The sequence below is a fragment of the Cornus florida genome, unplaced genomic scaffold, assembly GCF_030987335.1.
Source record: "Cornus florida cultivar Cherokee Brave unplaced genomic scaffold, ASM3098733v1 CherokeeBrave_3.0.0_Hap2_Chr11, whole genome shotgun sequence".
NCBI lineage: Eukaryota > Viridiplantae > Streptophyta > Magnoliopsida > Cornales > Cornaceae > Cornus > Cornus florida.
In genome coordinates this window covers 33,130,100-33,144,729 of record NW_026775581.1, presented here as the reverse complement: position 1 = coordinate 33,144,729, position 14,630 = coordinate 33,130,100, and the positions used below count along the sequence as shown (strand labels likewise).

At 33.3% G+C, this 14,630-nt stretch overlaps 1 protein-coding gene across 2 annotated transcripts; it reads right to left on the bottom strand.

Annotated features, from left to right (window-relative positions):
* Positions 1-8,706: 8,706 nt before the first annotated feature.
* Positions 8,707-12,687, bottom strand: LOC132283513 (uncharacterized). 2 transcript variants are annotated; one of them, XM_059785467.1, is made up of 2 exons: positions 12,445-12,687; positions 8,707-9,306 (listed from the first exon to the last, which is right to left on the bottom strand). In XM_059785467.1, exon 2 carries the CDS (start codon positions 9,266-9,268, stop codon positions 8,963-8,965), a length of 306 nt encoding a protein of 101 aa, XP_059641450.1. In that variant the 5' UTR covers positions 9,269-9,306; positions 12,445-12,687; the 3' UTR covers positions 8,707-8,962. The 2 variants fall into 2 exon arrangements, with proteins under 2 accessions (XP_059641450.1, XP_059641449.1); XM_059785466.1 differs by having other exon boundaries at positions 8,783-9,292; positions 12,445-12,684.
* Positions 12,688-14,630: the final 1,943 nt, after the last annotated feature.

Here is a 14,630-nt window from a genome sequence, read left to right as displayed (position 1 = left end):
AATTGTTTAATTGCTAAAATAAGTAAAGTTGGTAATGACACAGATCTGTTTTACAAAACCTAAAACTTTCCTGTATACATTCCGCTGCATACGACTCACATTTTGGTATCAGAGCCATTTCTATACATTGAGTTGATCCTTGTTAGAAAGTTTAGTTTTGTGTTCAAAAATTATTTTAATCATGTCTTATGCGTTGAAAGAATGCGGTTCTAATCAACGTGGTTCTTTATTTGAAAGAGATAATTACAAATTTTGGAAATCAAATATGAGAGCTTATTTGCAAAATTCTGGTGGTAAAACTTGGGTAATAGTTGAATTTGGCTATACACCTCTTACAGTAGATACAACTGTGGATGGAAAAATAGTCAAAGAGTTAAAAGATACTTTTGTTTTTACTGCTATTAAAACTGAGCGTAATGATGCTAATAGCAAAGCTTTATATTCAATTATTAATTATGTTGTTCCATCTGAATATGCTAGAATTTATGATTGTAAAACTGCTAAAGAAGCTTGGGATATTTTGCAGGTTACTCATGAAGGAACTTCGAAAGTGAAGTTATCCAAAATTCAGTTACTTTCTCATAAATTTGGCAACATTGTGATGAAAGAAGATGAATCCTTTTCTGATTTTTATTCTAGTCTTCTTAAAATAATTTCTGAACTGTGTCACTTAGGGAAAAAAGTTGGTGATAAAAAAATATGTGAGAAAATCTTAAGGTTTTTACCTAAAAGGTTCCAGATTAGGGTTGAAACCATCTCTGAACATTGGGATTTAACTACCTGTTGAGTTGATAAGATGGTAGGTTCATTAAAAACTTTTGAGATGCAGAATTTTAATTTAAGTCATAAGGAAAAAAATCTTGCTTTAAAATCTACACAGGTTGAATATTCTGTGAATGATGACTCTGATGATGATATTACATTCTTGTCAAGGCAATTCCGTCAGATTTTGCAAAAGGCAACAAAGGAGAAGGAATAGCAACATGACTAATCCTCAAAATTTTGACAAGACGTTAAAGTTTAGGTTTAATGAGAAAAAAGTAGAAGAATCAAAAGAAACTGATTTCACTTGCTGGAATTGTGGTGGCAAAGGTCATGCTTCCAATGTTTGTCCTAGTCCTAGGAAAAAACAAAAGGATAGGAATAAAGGAAAAGCAATGAAAGTTTCTATGATTGAAAAGTCTACTTTAAGTGATAGTGATTCTCCTCAGGATGATTCTAATAATTTTTCTTATGTCACTTTTCTTGATAGGGGTCCTCATGTCGTTAATTTATCTGACTCTAACAGTTCAGATAATGAAGACAGTGAAGTTCATGATGAACAGGTTGAAAAAGCTGAAAAGGACGATGAAAGACTAAAGAAGATGGTCAAAGAAACTATTGAAACCAAACAGGCAATCAATAAGCTAGCAAAGAAGCTTATATAAGTGAAAGGAGAGAATGAAGATCTAAAGAAACAGATTGCTGAAGGCAAAAGGAAGGTAGTTGAAAGCAAGTCTGGCATCACTGAGCTTGAGAAATAAATCATCATTCTTGAGGATAAGGTAAGTGTTGCTAACTCATTAAAGGAATGTCTTGCTTTGAAAAATGATTATCTTGAAATTGAATTGAAATCTGAAAAAGATAAACTAAAAGAGTTCAATATGAGTCAAAACAGTTTGAATAAGATAATCAACATGGGTAAGGATATGAATGATAAAACAGGGTTAAGATTTGTTAACGGTTCTTCTAGTAACCAAGGTAAAACAACTTTTGTTAAACCTGCTATTAGGACTAAACCATGTTTGCTTGATGCATCACATTCTGACATGTCTTATGTGCCTAAGTTGTAGCATTGCACTTTTTATGGAAAAAATGGACATAAGTATAACTTATGCCTTCATAGGAAAAAGAAAGATTTTTCTAAAATTGATTCTCAAAATTCTAATGCTAAGAACAAAGTGTGTTCTAAAGGGAAAAAGAAATTGACACCTAAGGTTTCTAGAACTGAAATTTTGCCTGAAAAAGAGGTAAAGAGAGAAAAAGAATTTCAGGAAATGAGAGTGAGAACTGTATGGATCAAAAAGTCTGATTTGATCAATTATATGCCTATTGAGTCCTTGGAACAAGTTTCCAGGAGGACATTACCTTCAAACTGAGTCCTACAAAGTTCAGTGATCATGGCATGTGTTTAAAAGAAAATTTTGTGGCCATTAAATCACTTGTTAGGGTTTGGTTAGTGTTTGATTTTCTGATCATAATCTTCTTGATATGCATGTGAAAATTCTTTTGAAGAATTTATGATCTATTTTTAAATGCAAATAGAGACACATAATAATTTGAATAAAAATAGATTCTTGTTCTGTAATCTATACAGTGAAAGATGATTTGCATTGTTTAGGGAATTTTTAGATTTGAATCTCTTAAGTTCATTGACTTTTGTGCACTAGTCCATCTTTGACAAATTTGGTTGACAATCTTTTGATCTGTTAACCAGGGTTTATTGTTCACAATAGTTATAAAGGTTATTATTTTAAAAAAAAAAATAGGAGCAAAACACAAAATAAAAAGATTAAAAAAAAAATATTCAGCTTGAAAAAAAAAAAAAAAAAAGTGCTGAATAAGTTGCTAAAGAAAAGGCTACCTATTGAGATTTGATCGAAAGCTCCCATTAAACTGTTAATTGAAGTGAAAAGTGGAGATAAGTTGAGTTGGGGAATTGCTGACTACTCTGTAGAGTGAAAGCCACCTTGTTTAAAAAAAATTTGCTCAAAACAATTTTATCTTGATATTTTTCGATCAATAAGGTTTAGACAATGATCTGTTGAAATTCAACTGGAGATGGACTAGATTGGATTTCACATACACACATGAACTTGCTAGATTAATTTTTGAATCTTTCAGTAAAATTTGCAAGTTTGATTTCATATTGTGATTACTTTCTGAGATTTGAAATTATTTGAAAAGTCTGTGGAGTCAAATATTTGTTCTCTGAGATAATTTTAAAATTCTCTGAAAGGGTTTTGAATCGTGTGTTGACTAGATGGTTTTAATGATTGGTGATTTTGTTTTTAGTTTTATTAAAAAAAATGAAAAAAAAAAATAGAAAAAGTTGAAAAATTTCAAAAAGATTTTGATTTTTAGGTTTTTAGTTTGTTTTTGTTACTTGTTTTTATCACCGATGTGTTAAAATTTTCTGGAAATTCATTGGAAAAAATCTTTTTCAAAAATACACTGTTATTTCAAGACTGGAGGTCTTGAACCGGTTCAATGAGGGATGAACCGGTTCAAGCATGTCATTTGGCCAAGGTTCAAGTGACTGTCCATCTTGAACCGGTTCAAGATAGTGGAACCGATTCAAGTCTTGTGCACCAAAGTGCACTACCCTTCTTGAATCGGTACAAGAAGGCTGAATTGGTTCAAGAACACGGGATTTGGGTTTTAAAACATGCTTCAGATCTCATTTGTGCATACTACACTCCGTCTCTCTTGCTCTCCTTCACTCCATATCAATACACAACTCACATAGATATCCATACACATCATATTATCTCTTTGTCATCATTCTATGCTATTGTATTGCTCATTACATGTATTTGGTTTTGAAGACAAGAATAGAAGATTGTGAAAATTGAAAGTTGAAAAATGGGTTTCAATGAGTTTTGTGGAGTTTAGGTTTAAATCTTATAGAATTGGTTAAGTTGTTGAGTTGGTTGAAGAGATTGATGCTTCCTTGTGCTTCGGGATTACAAATTTGCATTTGTTGATTGATTTTGGGGTAAATAGACTATCAAAACAAGTTTTTCTATTAACACTTTTGGGGTTGCATACCAAGTGTTTGATAAAAGTCCTAAAAGAGTTATAAGCTTCAAATTGGAACAATTTCTAAAGGAAATGGCTCCTAAATTGACTAGAGAAGCTAAAAGGAAAGGGATTGCAAATCCTAGGCCACCAAAGAGGTCCAGAACCGGCATCTCCATTCAAGAACCTTAAAGTGGTTCTCAAGCTCCAAGCATGACTCCAATAAGATATCTTTCAGTTTTTAGCACTGGAAGGATTGAATTTACAGAGTCACATTTTTACAATGAAGAAGCTTGGAAGGTGTATACCTCTGTTTACAAGGATGGACCGATAAAAATAGAGAGAAATGTTAATCTTCAGAAGCTTTAAGACAATGTGGGACAAACATTAGTGAACTATATCAAAACTCATCATTGGCTTTTCTTCACTAGACTTGACAAATGCGTTTATTGTCCGGATATGATTAGCTATTTCTATGCTAATATCCGTGAGGTTCATGACTCCTACTTCATTGTATCGTTGTTTGGCGTTGATTATACCATTGATAAGCTGGATATTGTGTCTATCATTGGCCTTCCAAAAAATCATCAATTGTCGGGACATACTCTGCCTTTGACAATTACAGGCCCTAATTTTTCCCGGATTATTCCAAAGATCTATGTGCTGAACTCTTCTATGAATCAAGATACTATCCCAGCTCAATTTCTGACAGATGAAGTTGTGTGCTGAACTCCTCTGTGAATCAAGATACTATCCCAGCTCGATTTTTGATAGATGAAGCTGCGTTTTTCAACTTGTTTGCTATGGCAAATCTGGGCTACTTTGGGAAAAAGGATGAATATCTCTGGAGTGAGCATAAGTCCTTTATTTTCTTGCCAATAATAAGAATATTTTGCTTGACCACTCTATTATGCAGCTTATATTAGCTCATTATAAGAAAAATTCTCGCAAGTATTCTTCTCCATTTCCAATGATCATCATAGAAATTCTGAAAAAGAAGAATGTGATGATTCCTCCAAGAGCTAATCATAAGCCGATCATGACTGAATTAGATCCTCGTGCTCTGAACAAATTAAAGACTGCTAGAGAGAATTCTAGAAAGGCGAGGAGATCTGTTGATGTGGGGCGGTCACAAGTTTCAGACATTACTTAGCTATTTACTTCGAAAGGGACTTTCATGAAAACCGATGTCAACATCATGTATTCTCATCTACTTTAGCATCAGAATTCATTGTTTGAGAAGATAATGGTTGAGATCCGAGATCTCAAATTACAGATGACTTGGACAGCCATCTGGAGTACCGAATGAGGATGTTTATAGGCCTGCACCTCCAGATCCGTCTCTGTAAGCTGAAGATGAGGAAGATGATGCAGATGAGGATGAGTATACTGATGAGGATGAGGAGGATGAGGATGAAGAAGAGAGTGGTGGAGACTAGTGCTGATGTTTCTTATCTCTGAGTGGTTGAGGAAACATGGTGCTGTTTTTAATGTTAATTTCTCATGCATCATGACATCATGTTTTGTTTAATTATTGCACAGCTTGTCTATGTTTTTGGATATTCCTGAAATATGTTTTCAACGAATTCAATATGTTTATTTGCAATGTGCTTTAATTAGGTGTACTTATCTGTTCTATTTGTTTTTCTTCTCTATGCTTCGTTAATTTGTTACAAAAAGAGGGAGAACAAATGTGAGATGTTAAATTTTTGGATATTTACTTAAGGGGGAGTTTTTATACCTTTTTATTTATTAAACTTCATTGGTAGTTGTTGCTTGATAGTGTGCAGGAAACAAGTTAAGCTTTGAATCCAAGAAGAACAGTGTTCCTAAGCGAATAATGTAATTTACTTTTCTGCTTTAGGTAGATTGCAAAAATTGTTTTTAGGGTTTTGTCACGAAATTGCAAAAGGGGAAGATTATGAGATATTAATTATTTTTGGCAATTATCATAGACATAACAAGTCCAAGTTGAGTTGTAATTTAAATTACGTGTTCGACAAGTCATCAAGTTCGACAGGGACTACAGAACTGGGAAGGAGTTCTAACTTACCATACTTGAAGAGTTTGTGAAGAAAAGGGTAAGGACACCACTTTAAGAAGGAATATGAATACGGTTGGACATTCTACACTTACCATGTTGATCTAAAATTTTCATAGAATGAAACAAGGCTGAAAGAATTCGACATTCAGGTCTGCCAACCTTAAACCGGTTCAGCTTCCTTGAACTGATTCAAGATGTTCAAGTTTGAGTCACTGCCAAACTTGAACCGGTGTTGAACCGGTTTAAGATGTCCTGTTTGCAATACAACTTCAGTTTCCTTACTCTGAGTTATTTCCCAGTTGGTCTAGAATTGTACCAAATCCTATGCATGAAATTTACCTTATTTTCATAGGAATTAGGTCATTCTATACCTATATAAACCATGTCATATACATTGGTTTATTTACGGCTTTTATATTATAATTTTGATATTATTCAAAGCCTTAAGAAGTTTATTTCTCTAATAAAATCAAAGTTGATTTTTCTATTGTCTTCCTAGAACCCACACATATCTACCTAGTGAGTTTAGAGTTATGGTGTTCGAATCATGATCGTGATCATACAGTCGTATTAACATCGATCAGACGAAGCAGATCTTCTTCTACATCATTCAGACGATTGAAGAACAGAAGTAAACACAGTCACACTTTAGAAGGGTTGGAGCATTCGCAGAGTGTTGTCTGATCTACCTGCTACTCTTCTACAAATATCAAGTATAAGCTTGAGGTCAAGTTGTTGTTAGACGGGGAGTCGCAAAGCTAGAGGATCGTCAGCGGTTGATGTGGTGTAGAATGATAGGGTGTGAGTCAGAATCAAAGTTAAGTATACTTTGTTTCAAGCATAATGGATTGGTTTACTTTAGATTGCACAAGTCCACGAGATTTTTCCCATAACTGTTGACGTATTTTATTAACTGGGGTTTCCTCGTTAAAATCCTGGTGTTATCTCTAACTTTATACTTTGCGTTATTTTACTGCATGCGATTAATTGTTTAACTGCTAAAATAAGTAAAGTTGGTAACGACATAAATCTGTTTTACAAAACGTAAAACTTTCCTGTATACATTCCGCTGCGTACGACTCACACACATTAATAATGCCTTGCTCAAGAATGTTGGCCACAATAATACTAGGCACCACGGCATGACTGAACTGTGCCCCGGCATTGTTGTAGTGAATGGAGAAGGCAGGAGGTGGTGTTATCAGGGTTTTTGAGAGCGGTGAGACAGCCGGCATGAGGAGGGAAGAAGTCTAGGGTGCGAGAGAGTGAGCTTTTGAGGTGATCAATGAGAGTAAAACTACTACTGTTTGATAGTAATTCTTTTTCTTGTGAGGGTGATGGTTTGAGGAAGACGAGTCCCTGTTGAATGGGGCCAACTAAAAGTAGCTGGAGATCCCATGGAGTCAACTCAATACGCATAGTATGATCAGCTGATGATTACAGTGAACTCCATTAAAGTGTTGGTAACGTTCATTCTTTGCTGTTTGAGCAAGTTAATACCGCATGAGTTAGGGTGGTAGGTGTCAACTTATAATAGGTTGGTAGGAGGACGTTCAGCTCAATTAGGAGGTAGTTGTCGGTGGGTCAAATTTTATCTTGACTAGGTTGGTAGTTGTCGGTGGGTGATGCTTTACCTGAACTTAATACTCCCGTCCCACAATACATGTCCGGAGCTGTAAAGAGGGCAAGTGTAGTATTACCTCCATCCAACAATAGTTATCTAATTCAAAAAATTTGACTCATTGTTATTTTTAATTTTTGAGTCATTTGAAGTTATTGTTAATCATATTTATTTTTTATATTTATATATTACTTATATTTCATATTAAATGTCTATTTTAATAACTTTGACTTATAAAAATTGTGAGTTAAAGTTTTTTATACGGACAATTCATATGGGAAGAAGTATATGCTTGTAGACTTGGTAAACCATATGCTTAATGTGCTTGTGTAAGTATTTGCTTGCTGAGAAATTCTTGGTTATAGAATAGAAACACTTTTTTAGAATAAAATGATTCAATAATAATTTAATTACGTTAACTGTTTAATTTTATTTTATTTATGAATAATTTATCCTGTGCCAGAATCTCCGTTTAGTTCCCTGTAAGGCTATAACAAATTCATTTTCAATCAATTTTGATACACTTTGCTTTCTTTACACACCAAAAATATAAGAATTAATTTCATGTTAAATCAAACCAACCCACAAGGTGAAAAAAAAAAAAAAAAAAAAAAAAGAAAAAGAAACAAGAGAAAAATTAAAGAGCCTTAATCTCCAATCCAGAAGCAAAGTTAATTTAATCTATGTTTTGTTAAGTAGGAAGGAAGGATTCACTCTAAGGCAAAGAGAGATAATGAGAGAAACCATAATAAGAGAGATGAATTGTACTGCCTACTTACACAATTAAAGCTAATATAAAAAATTTAAATTACAATACTATCTTAAATTACAATATTATAGATAATAATAAATATAAATATATAACTAGGAAAAATAATTTAAAAAACTCTCTTCACTTCTCTCGAACTAACATAATAAATTATAAATTTACTATCCTCTCTTTCAATTGAGACAATATATTTCTTTTTTTCTTTTTATTTTTTTATGGATGCCTCGTGTTTAACCCTTCTTTTTTCCCGAGGAAGGGTAAAGGAGTTCAGTCCCACAGCTGTAAAGACAAAAGTAACAAAAAGAGGCTCAAGGGGGCAGCCATTGGGCATGTGTTGCCTGTGTTGCTGTAATAACTATTGAATGAAGTCCGCCAACATGATTCATAAATACTATCCAACGATAGAAGTTCATGATTACGGATCAAAAAGATTCACAGCTAGACAGATTCCAAGCAACAAAATACAAGTCACAGGTCTATAACGAGCCAACCTTTAGATCTACTAATAAAGTACTTGTATATGATTCAACTGCCAGTCATCAACACGGCCCTCAAAAAAGGTCAAAAATGATTCACCAAAGAAAACACTTCTGCATTTTCACAATTAGGACCACTGTTTGGAGGTGGCAACATAGTTTCCAGTACATGACGGAAAATCAACAAATTTTGAGGTGTATAGTTATATTTCAAACCCACCCAGAATCCAATGGGATAACCACCACTACTTGCTAGAAAAGTCATCTACATACTAAAAGAATTTTAATTTTCCTTTGGCCACAGATGCTTTCGCCAACTCCGCATGACATAAAGCCTTTTCAGTTCCCATCAACCCAGAACATGATTCACTGTTCCCTAGAGTGACGGCAAAGTAAAGATAAATGGTGCACAGAAAAGCTAGTAGAGCAAGAGCAGTTAGGAGGAAGCGGTGCCGCTCAAGGAGTGCCGAACAGCTCCCCGGTTCGTTTCTCATCGAGTATTGCCTCTTAAATGTTGGTGAAGGAAATGCGTTTTGTGACCACCGGTGTGGAGAAGATATAATGCTGTCAAGAACCATTGCGCTGCCCTTCCTCCACCACACCTGAATCAATATGTCTATTATAAAATCAAGATATGCATGAAAGCTTGATCTACTCAAATTTCCATAGGCAACAGTGATATGATGAAGACTATATATTATATATATATATATATATGTATGTATTATTAGAAGTGGGAAATGAGCAGTTTATAGTAAGGAATCCAAAGGTCAGAAATTGCTTCATATAAAACTTCAGTTTTAATGAATGGGAATGTTAGTGGGAAGAGAAACATTATATATATTTGTAAAGCATCGGACAAAAAATATAAATGTATAACATGAATTACTTTCAGCCAAGGACAATATCCAACAACACAACTAATAAAAGCACATCCATCGAACTACAAACAATTAAGTGAAAGCTCTACTAACTTTTATTGAATTAAAAGATTTTTCATGCAGACATTAAGGAAGTCCAATTATTTCCTCAAAACATACAATGAGAAAGGTTTCTCTCTTTAACATAACAAATGGACAACACCACGGTTGAGACAATGACTTAATATATCCATCACTGACATGAAAGTCAAAGTCTCAGAGAAAGCCAACAACTAATAAAAGCACGTCCATCGAACTACAAACAATTAAGTTGAACTCTACTAACTTTTATTGAATTAAAAGTTTTTTCATGCAGACATTAAGGAAGTCCAATTATTTCCTCAAATCGCACAATGAGAAAGGTTTCCCTCTTTAACATAACAAAAAGATGCAGATGGGAAGTCGTTGGCCGAACAATAAAGATGACTTCTTGGCCATGGTGTTCAAAGAACATTTACCGCCGGACAATGAAGTTGAGTGTGTCAAGTAGCTGTAAAGGAGCTGCAATACTACGAAACAAGTGGCCATTTTCCCATTGCGTTAGCGTTTTGCCAGTGCTAGGAGCCCCAACGAGGAAGGTGTTAGTGTTTATCATTGGGTCAAATAATGCTAATCCCTCTTTTTGTGCTACTCATACTGCTAGGGTGGGAAGAAAACACGAAGCGTTCTCGTGGTTTCCAGGCTTTCCTTTCTATTATTGCTTGGAAAATAAATAAATAAATTTATATTCTATAGGTTTAACTTCAGTAAACCATTGCAACTTAAATTATACCACATTACTAGTATGACTTTCATTGCTACAGCCAAATGTAACAAACATTTGCCTTACCCCTAAAAAACTGCTCTAAGCAGGATGTTGTTAATGTCAATCTACCAATCCAATCTTCACCAGTAAACACCCAAATCTAGAGAACTACTAATCACATCTCACTGAACTCCAAACTATATAATTTGCAGAACTGCAAATACTGTTAGTAAACCACAATATTCATCATCAATAAAAAATAGCCACGGACTAAATGAACAGTTGAACCATGATTTAGGGTAACCTCATTATTATATCATACTGACCACCAACTAACTCAGGAAGTCAAAGACTAGAAATATTTCTGTCTAATTTGGGAACTAACTTCAGCCAATGGATGAAGGTAGTAAACAGTTCATTTAGAAATTTGCTAATGCCAAAGGAGAGGACTGAATATCCTAGGAGATTTACTCATCAAATGACCTATTAAAAAAAACCTAAAATTAGTCAGTCAGTAGTGACGATATATATATATATATATATATATATTGTATGATGTGAAAGGCAGAAAGCCATGAATGTGGTGCGGATAATTCAACTTGCAAATCACCCATTCACAACTCAACACAATATCCTAATCCTATGCAAATGCAAATCAATGTTTCCCTCACTGTCTGATATTCTTTTCCCCACATAAACTCTTACAGTTATTTCGATCTTATTACACAGTAGCAATTTATGCATTGTATAGTTATAGTACAGCATTAAACCACATCACAGAACTTCTTTTAAACAACATGTGTTAACCAACCTAACCTAGTAATTCAAAAACATATATACATATACATTGCCTATTAACCGATTCTTACCAGGATTATATCATAAAACATAATTCAGCATAATTGGATAATGTGCAATATAAAGAATATTCATCTTTGCCTATTAACCGATTCTTACCAGGATTATATCATAAAACATAATTCAGCATAATTGGATTATGTGCAATATAAAGAATATTCATCTTTGAATCAAAGGAAAGGAAATCTATCCAATTTTTGAAATATCAAAGTTAGACTAAACATTTATTCTATCCAACCGCATGGACAAGTATACATGAATGCATACTTAGCTAAGTTAACTGAAAAACAATTCTACCAACCGGGATAAATGATTCTAATTAGCAAGGTCAAAAGAATTAAAAAAAAAAAAAAGTCAATATATATATAGATGTGAAGCTTATGGATGCATGTTCATGAATTCCTGTGTTACTTTATCTCCAAAGCTATGCAACTCAATACGGACAAAGTATTTAACTTGCTTCAGAGCTATGGTTTCCTTTTATTTTATTTTATGGCATTATTCAATACCTAAACTCTCACCCCCCACGAAAGAGGTGACAGAGGTACACTTTCTGTTATATCCAATGCTTCCATTCAGGATAGCATCAGTACAATCAACATTGTGTGCCACAACTGTGCTCTACTGCCTATGATGATCTTAATGCTATGAGATTAAAAGGTATATCTGTATATATGCATCCAACTTCCATTAATATAATTAATACTGACCAAATTTCTACTCGATGTATTCATATTTAAATATTTGAGTGCTATAGCTATTCTTCATTAGGTTCCTTTCAATTCAGATCAGTGCATTGCAAAGAGGGGAAAAATTATTAGATCCCCAATTCTGGAGCTATTTTATTCAACTTTACATGGATCTATTGACCAATTTTGATTAACATTTATAATCAAGACATTCGGCGAATAAATTCACATTTGATTGCCAATTAGTTCCATATCCAAGTATATGAAAAACTATCGAAACATCCAAAAAAAAAAAAATTCAAAAAACAAAACGAATCAAGAATCTTACAACTTTAAGAGCAGATCTATCATCAATTCATTAACACAAACAATTATAAAAAATAAGAAAAATCAAACAAACCCAATAAATAAATAAATAAATAAAACATAGATCTGCATAGAGAGCTTCACAATTAAGCAAACAAAAATTTAAAAAACGCAAGAAAGTATCAAATTTACGAAAGAGAGAACTTAGAGTAGAAGAAAAATGAAGAGAAAGATACCTTCCAACCGATCACGATCGATGAAACAAAGAGAGCTAGAGTTTTGTTGTTGAAATGGTGTTGTCTTGATTACTGTTGTCTCTCTCTCTTGTACTGTGTGCGTTTCGTCCCTGTGAGGAGATGCCGGGACAGGTCGTCCACGCACACGCAGAGAGAGAGAGAAAGCGAGAAATCTAGAGAGAGAAATAAGAGAGCGGAAATTCCATGCGGAGGGACGAGGCTTGCGCGTTGGAGACGCGTTCTAACACACTATTTATTTACTTTGTGCCGAGTCTTACCGCGTTTGGATAAGAAAGACGAAAAGGAGGATAAATGAAAATAATCTAAAGATAACAAAGAATAAGGGAGTGTTTGGTTAGATGGAGGTAGCAGCAAAGGAAAGGAAAATAAAAAGGAATTTTTTTGAATAAGGGAGTGTTTGGTTAGATGGAGGTAGCAGCAAAGGAAAGGAAAATAAAAAGGAATTTTTAAAAAAAAAAAAATTTCTGAGCTTGGTTAGAAGGAAAGTAAAAATTTTAAGGAAAATAATTTTTTGAAAGTTGATTTTTTTCAATTTAGTTTAGTTTGGTTGGATGGAAATAGCAAGAAAATAATAGAAACGGAAATTTTTTTTTTTTTAAATACTTTACGAGTTTGGTCAAAAAGAAAAAGAAAATTATGAAGAAAATCACTTTTCATAACTACCTAATTCTTTCATAAAATTTTCTTCCAAAAAACACAAGAAAATTTTAATTTTTTTAGAAAGTTTTGTGAACTTACAATATTGTCATTTCTTTTATAGTAAGTTACTTGTTATTCAAACTATAAAATAGTAATTTTACATAATTTTCTTGCAAAATTTTCATGCTAACCAAATTGACGTTAAAAATTTAATTTTTATTCACTTCACTTTCTTTTACTTTTCATTACTAATTTATGTCTAACGAAACGGATCAGTATGAAACACAAGAAAATTTCAATTTCTCATGATAGTGTAACTTTATATTTTATTTCTTATTATACCCTTTATTAATTAGTGATTTGTATATCTGATAAATTGTTGCGAAAATTATCTTCTAGTGACCAAAATTAAAGATAATAGATGTAAACTTACATTAAAGTTAATAAAATAAAATAAAATAAAAAGACAAATAGACATCAATCCTAAAACTAAATTGCTTTTTAGTGACCATATAAGGATAATTTCGTAAATAAAAAAATAAAAATAAAAATAAAAAATTAGTTAAACCCCCAAATACACGGCCATTTGCTTTCTATATTTATTTTAATTTTCAGGCGGTTGTCATTTAAAAAACCCTCCCTGCTATCAATAAAGTGCAAAAAAAAGTTAATGTGTAGTTTAAAACCCTTTAATATTATTGATAAAAGAAAAAAAGAAAGGAAAAGCTCTAATTTACGAAGGGAGGGAGGGAGGGAGAGAGAGAGAGAGAGAGAGATAGGGCGTATAAGAAATGGGTTGGGAGTCATGCACATTATGTGAGAGGGGCAAAATAGGAAGAAAAGGGCAAAATCGGGCTTTTATATTTACTTTTTGTTAAAAAAAATAGTCAGAGGAGGGGTATTTATACAATTTTGAAAAATAGAAACTGAAATGTACATTTTTAAAAAATTAGAGTCCCACTGGGCTCAAGTTTGAAAAAAGGAGTACATTGTGCACAAAACCTATACTATAGGAATTTTATGCACTTTTACCCTTCATATGTATATACATATTTGCGTAAATGCATTCACAGGAACATACATGTATGTATAGATGCATAATTCAATGACCATATAGGTTTACATGACATCTGTGACATAGTAGCACTGACTCTGGCTGTAAAGTAGATTTTTGTATCCAATCCTTGAACTATGAATAGCAGATTCTTTGTTCTATAAATTTAAAGAAAATAACAAAAGAGAAACTCGAATTAATATTCAACATGAAACCATAAACTGAAGAGGGATTTGAATTACGCGATGTTTGGTTGGAGGGATGGATTGAGGAGGGATGAATGAGAGGAGGGATGGATGAGGATTTTCGTGTTTGGTTGGAAGGAAGGGAAAAGAAGGAGGAAGCAAGGAGGGATGTTTTTCTATCCGCCCAATTTTGGGGGAAGGGAGGAGAGAGAAAATGAATAACTACCAACAATATCCAATTTTCAATTTTTACCTTTTCAAAAAAATTTAAATGGATATCTACTTTT